This window comes from Humulus lupulus, chromosome 2 (assembly GCF_963169125.1).
Source record: "Humulus lupulus chromosome 2, drHumLupu1.1, whole genome shotgun sequence".
Classification (NCBI taxonomy): domain Eukaryota; kingdom Viridiplantae; phylum Streptophyta; class Magnoliopsida; order Rosales; family Cannabaceae; genus Humulus; species Humulus lupulus.
In genome coordinates this window covers 161,775,923-161,780,102 of record NC_084794.1, presented here as the reverse complement: position 1 = coordinate 161,780,102, position 4,180 = coordinate 161,775,923, and the positions used below count along the sequence as shown (strand labels likewise).

The 4,180-nt window shown below is 35.0% G+C and overlaps 1 protein-coding gene across 1 annotated transcript; it reads right to left on the bottom strand.

The window, feature by feature from the left end:
- Positions 1 to 2,992: 2,992 nt before the first annotated feature.
- Positions 2,993 to 3,406, bottom strand: LOC133814888 (uncharacterized). Its single transcript, XM_062247793.1, has one exon. The coding sequence runs from the start codon at positions 3,404 to 3,406 to the stop codon at positions 2,993 to 2,995; it is 414 nt and encodes a 137-aa protein (XP_062103777.1).
- Positions 3,407 to 4,180: the final 774 nt, after the last annotated feature.

Here is a 4,180-nt window from a genome sequence, read left to right as displayed (position 1 = left end):
GGAATGTATAATGGGAAGTCTAGACATATTAGTCTAAGACATGGATATGTAAGAGAATTGATTCAAAGAGGAGTCATCTCAATATCCTATGTGAGAACAAGTGAAAATCTGGCGGATCCTTTCACTAAGCCACTAACGAGGGATTTAGTGGCTACATCATCTCGAGGGATGGGTCTTAAACTCCCTAAAGAGATTCACAATTGATGGTAACCTATCTTAACACTAGTTATTCTACTAGTGTTAGGTTCAATAGGTAAAAAAAAGTCAATCAAGTGAATATTAGTTGTACTCAAAACAAGTCCCTTATGAGATATTGAGTACTTGTGTGTTACCAAGTTGAGGGTTAAAACCGAAAGGTTTGTTAATAGAATTCAGTCTTGTGAAGACAATTATTTTTGGTAACAAAATACTGTAAGAATTCTACCTATATGGACCTAGGGGTGGTGCCGCCTCTCATGAGAATTGGGAGTATTCTCAAGAACTTCCATGAATGGAAAGTGCACATGGCCATTAACGGTGCAAAGCGAGATATAGATGTCTCAAGTGAACATCGCAAAGGTGTGTGTGTTATCACCGATTTGTTATCATGAAAAGATGGTTCAATGCCTAATGCAACCTAATTTTCAACAAATTTTGTGATAATTACACTATAGTAAAGTTCAAGTTGAAAAACACTTTGCTTTATGCACTAATGCAATGACTCCTATAAGAGAGAGTTCTTATTTAATCAAGTGGGGGATGTGTTATATTTTAAAATATTATAATTGATTTAATAAGTGTTACAATAGACAACTATTTAATCTAGTGGGGGAATGTTATATTATTTTATAATATAATGTAATATTATATTATATTATAATATAATGTAATATTATATTATATTATAATATAATGTTTTAGATTAAATAAATGTGACAAAGAGTGTCACATATTGTAACATATAATAGAGAGTTACAATATTTAGATATATGAGATATATCCAAATAATGTAACATATTTGGTGTTACAAATTTGTAACTTCCAAATGTTACCCTTTATTGTGTAAATTTGGTGTTACACAATATTGAGATGAATTTCATAAAGCCACATGTGAAATGATTGTTAGAGATATGATTTTAACCCCAATAATGTGTTTTGGGGGTTACAAAATCATCTGGGGGGGTTTGGAACCGTTTGGAAAAACATCACATTTTTAAGTGCTGAAAATGGTTAGTGGCCGCAGCCACTGAATGTTGGTGGCCACGGACTAAGACAGAGAGTAGTGTCCGCGCGGCCACTAATGTCTCTGGCCGCGGCCACAGGCCATAACTGACAATTTTCTCAGTTTTTTCATTCTTTGTTGAACTGCTCAAAAAACCAAAATAACTCCCAAATCTCATTTTTAATTCCATATTAATCCAATTAAACATTGGTAAAAGCCATGGGGGTTGGTGGAATTTGAAATTCAAAGGGTGTCTCCAAACTCTATAAATAGGAGCCTATAGCTCACTTGAAAAATACAACATTTCTATCCATTAGAGCACTTGGCTAGAAACACCTTGAGGCTTGATAATTCCAGAAAGCTTTTCCAAAATCTGAGAGAGATCCCTTAGTGCTTGAGTTAGGGGTAAATAAGCTTTTGGACAAAGGTTTTAAAACTTGTTCAAGTTGGTGATCCCCAACCCTCTTCACTTAGGTTGTGTAAGTGAGAGTTTTCTTTTGTTTCTGTTCTTACATTTTATTCTATTGCTTTCTTCTTATTCTCTTGTTCTATTTACTTGTAACTTTTGTTTAGAGTTGTAATCTTTCTTTCTTTTGTTTCAAACACCTTTATTTTATTTGTAATCTTTTGCTTAGAGTTGTATTCTCACTATTCTCTTCTTCTTCTTCATCTTCTTCCTTTTCTTTGTTTATTTGTAATTTTCAGTTATAGAGTTGTAACTTTATTTAATCAATCAATATTTCTTTGTAATATATTGCCTAGAGTAATAATATTCTTACCTATTTCTATTGAGGCAATCTAATTTTTCCTAACAGACGACACACGACCACCAATTCTTTTACGTCCCATTACACTTGTCAACACTTAAATTCTACAAAAAATTGGGTAGCGCCTCCCCTTGTTTTTTTCTACTTCCCAAGACAGTAAAAACACCACAAATTCACCAAGATAACACACAACACTCTTCCTTCCAACTCAAAATCAATAATCAATATACAAAAATTCAAAATATCCTTTTTTTTTTACACAATAAACAACAACAATCACTCCCAACACCAAAATTATAAAAGATAAAGAGGAATATGGCTTACCCAAACAAAGAATCCATGAATGAAACTTCAAGCTCTTCAATCCTTCCAATGAGTGCTATAATTCCCCCAAATTTTGAAATTACGGCATGAAGGTGAAGAAAATCAGTTTTAAAGGTAATGTAGGATAAATTGATGGTGAAAAAGTGTTGAAATCAGATTTATAGGAAGATTAATGAGGATTTCATGGAAGATTTGAGGATTTAGCCGGTAAAAATGGAGTTTGGAGGTGCAAAGTTTCGAAGATGGTGAGAGCTTAAGAATAAGGGAAAAAAATTCCGAGACAAAAGTTATTTAGGGTAGAATTTGAAGTAGCACCGCGGCGCAAAGGGTTAAGGATCGCAACCCTGGTCAATTTCTAGGTTCAATTTTGGGGATGCACACCGCGGCTTAATTTTAGGGCACCGCGGCAACAAGGCACTCTCAAAATACGCAACTCTCTCTCTATGTGCACGTGCCGCGACTCAAATACGTTCCTGTAGAAAACTTCATTTTTTTAATAGTTTTCACGATTTATATTTACAATCTAAAGTATAAAGATCCAAAATTCTAAAGAAAAACTAAAACAAAATAAAAATTTAACACTAAACAAAAACAAATTCTTGTCAAATTAAAATAAAAGAACAAAATACTAAAAAGCACTTGGGATGCCTCCCAAATAGCGTTGTCGTTAACGTCATTTAGTCAGACACTTGCTTCTTCTTCACAAAGGTTGTAGCTGGATGATGGTCTTGACTGGATCAATAGGACCACCCATATATGGCTTTACTCTCTGCCCGTTCACCCTAAATGTCTCTTGACCCTTTCCTTGCAACTCCATTGCCCCATAGGGAAATACTTTAACCATAGTAAATGGCCCTGACCTTCTCGACTTCAATTTTCCTAGGAACAACTTTAACCTAGAATTGAACAATAACACCCGCTGTCCAAGTTGAAACTCCTTGTGAACAAGATTTTTATCATGCCAAGCCTTAGTATGATCTTTATAGATCTTAGCGTTCTCGTTGGACTCATTATGAAACTCGTCCATCTCATTCAGCTCCAAAGACCTATGATGTCTTGTTGTTGTGGCATCCATATTCAACTCCCTCATTGCCCTGTAAGATTTATGTTCCATCTCCACCGATAAATGACATGCTTTACCAAAAACTAACCGATAGGGTGACATGCCAATAGGAGTCTTATATGCAGTCTTGTATGCCCATAATGCATCATCTAGCTTCTTAGACCAGTCTCTTCTTCATCTGTTGACTGTCTTCTCAAGGATACTTTTGACTTTTCTATTTGACAGTTCTGCTTGAACATTGGTTTAAGGATGGTATGGTAGAGTGGTTCTATGACGAACACCATAATGAGCAAGCAAAGCATCCGTCATCTTGTTAAAAAAATGGCAGCCTTTGTCACTTATTAAAGGCCTAAGCGTGCCAAAACGAGTGAATATGTGCTTGTGTAAAAATTTGAGTACCACCTTGCAATCATTTGTAGGTGTTGCGGCTGCTTCCACCCATTTAGATACATAATCCACCGCTAGCATGATGTACTTGTTATTGTAAGATGGTGGAAAGGGACCCATAAAATCTATAGACCATACATCAAATAATTCCACCTCAAGAATCCCAAGATAGGGCATCTCATTTCTCCTTGAAATATTTCCAACTCATTGACATCATAAGTCAATTGCTTATTGTATTCTTGAGACTTTACTAATTGATTTTATCTCTCGGCGTGGCCCATGGACTAGGTTTTTTGAACCACGTAAAAGACTTCTTGTGTCACGTTACTTTTAGTTTGTTTACTTTCTGTTCGTTTATTTAGATTCATGAGTAATATGTCCTGATACATCAGAATATTTGAGTGATCAAACAATTGTATAACTATTTCACATTAATTA

Bases quoted from the DNA above. Each gene is read 5' to 3' on its own strand.
- LOC133814888 (XM_062247793.1), bottom strand. From the start codon at position 3,406: ATGGAACATAAATCTTACAGGGCAATGAGGGAGTTGAATATGGATGCC.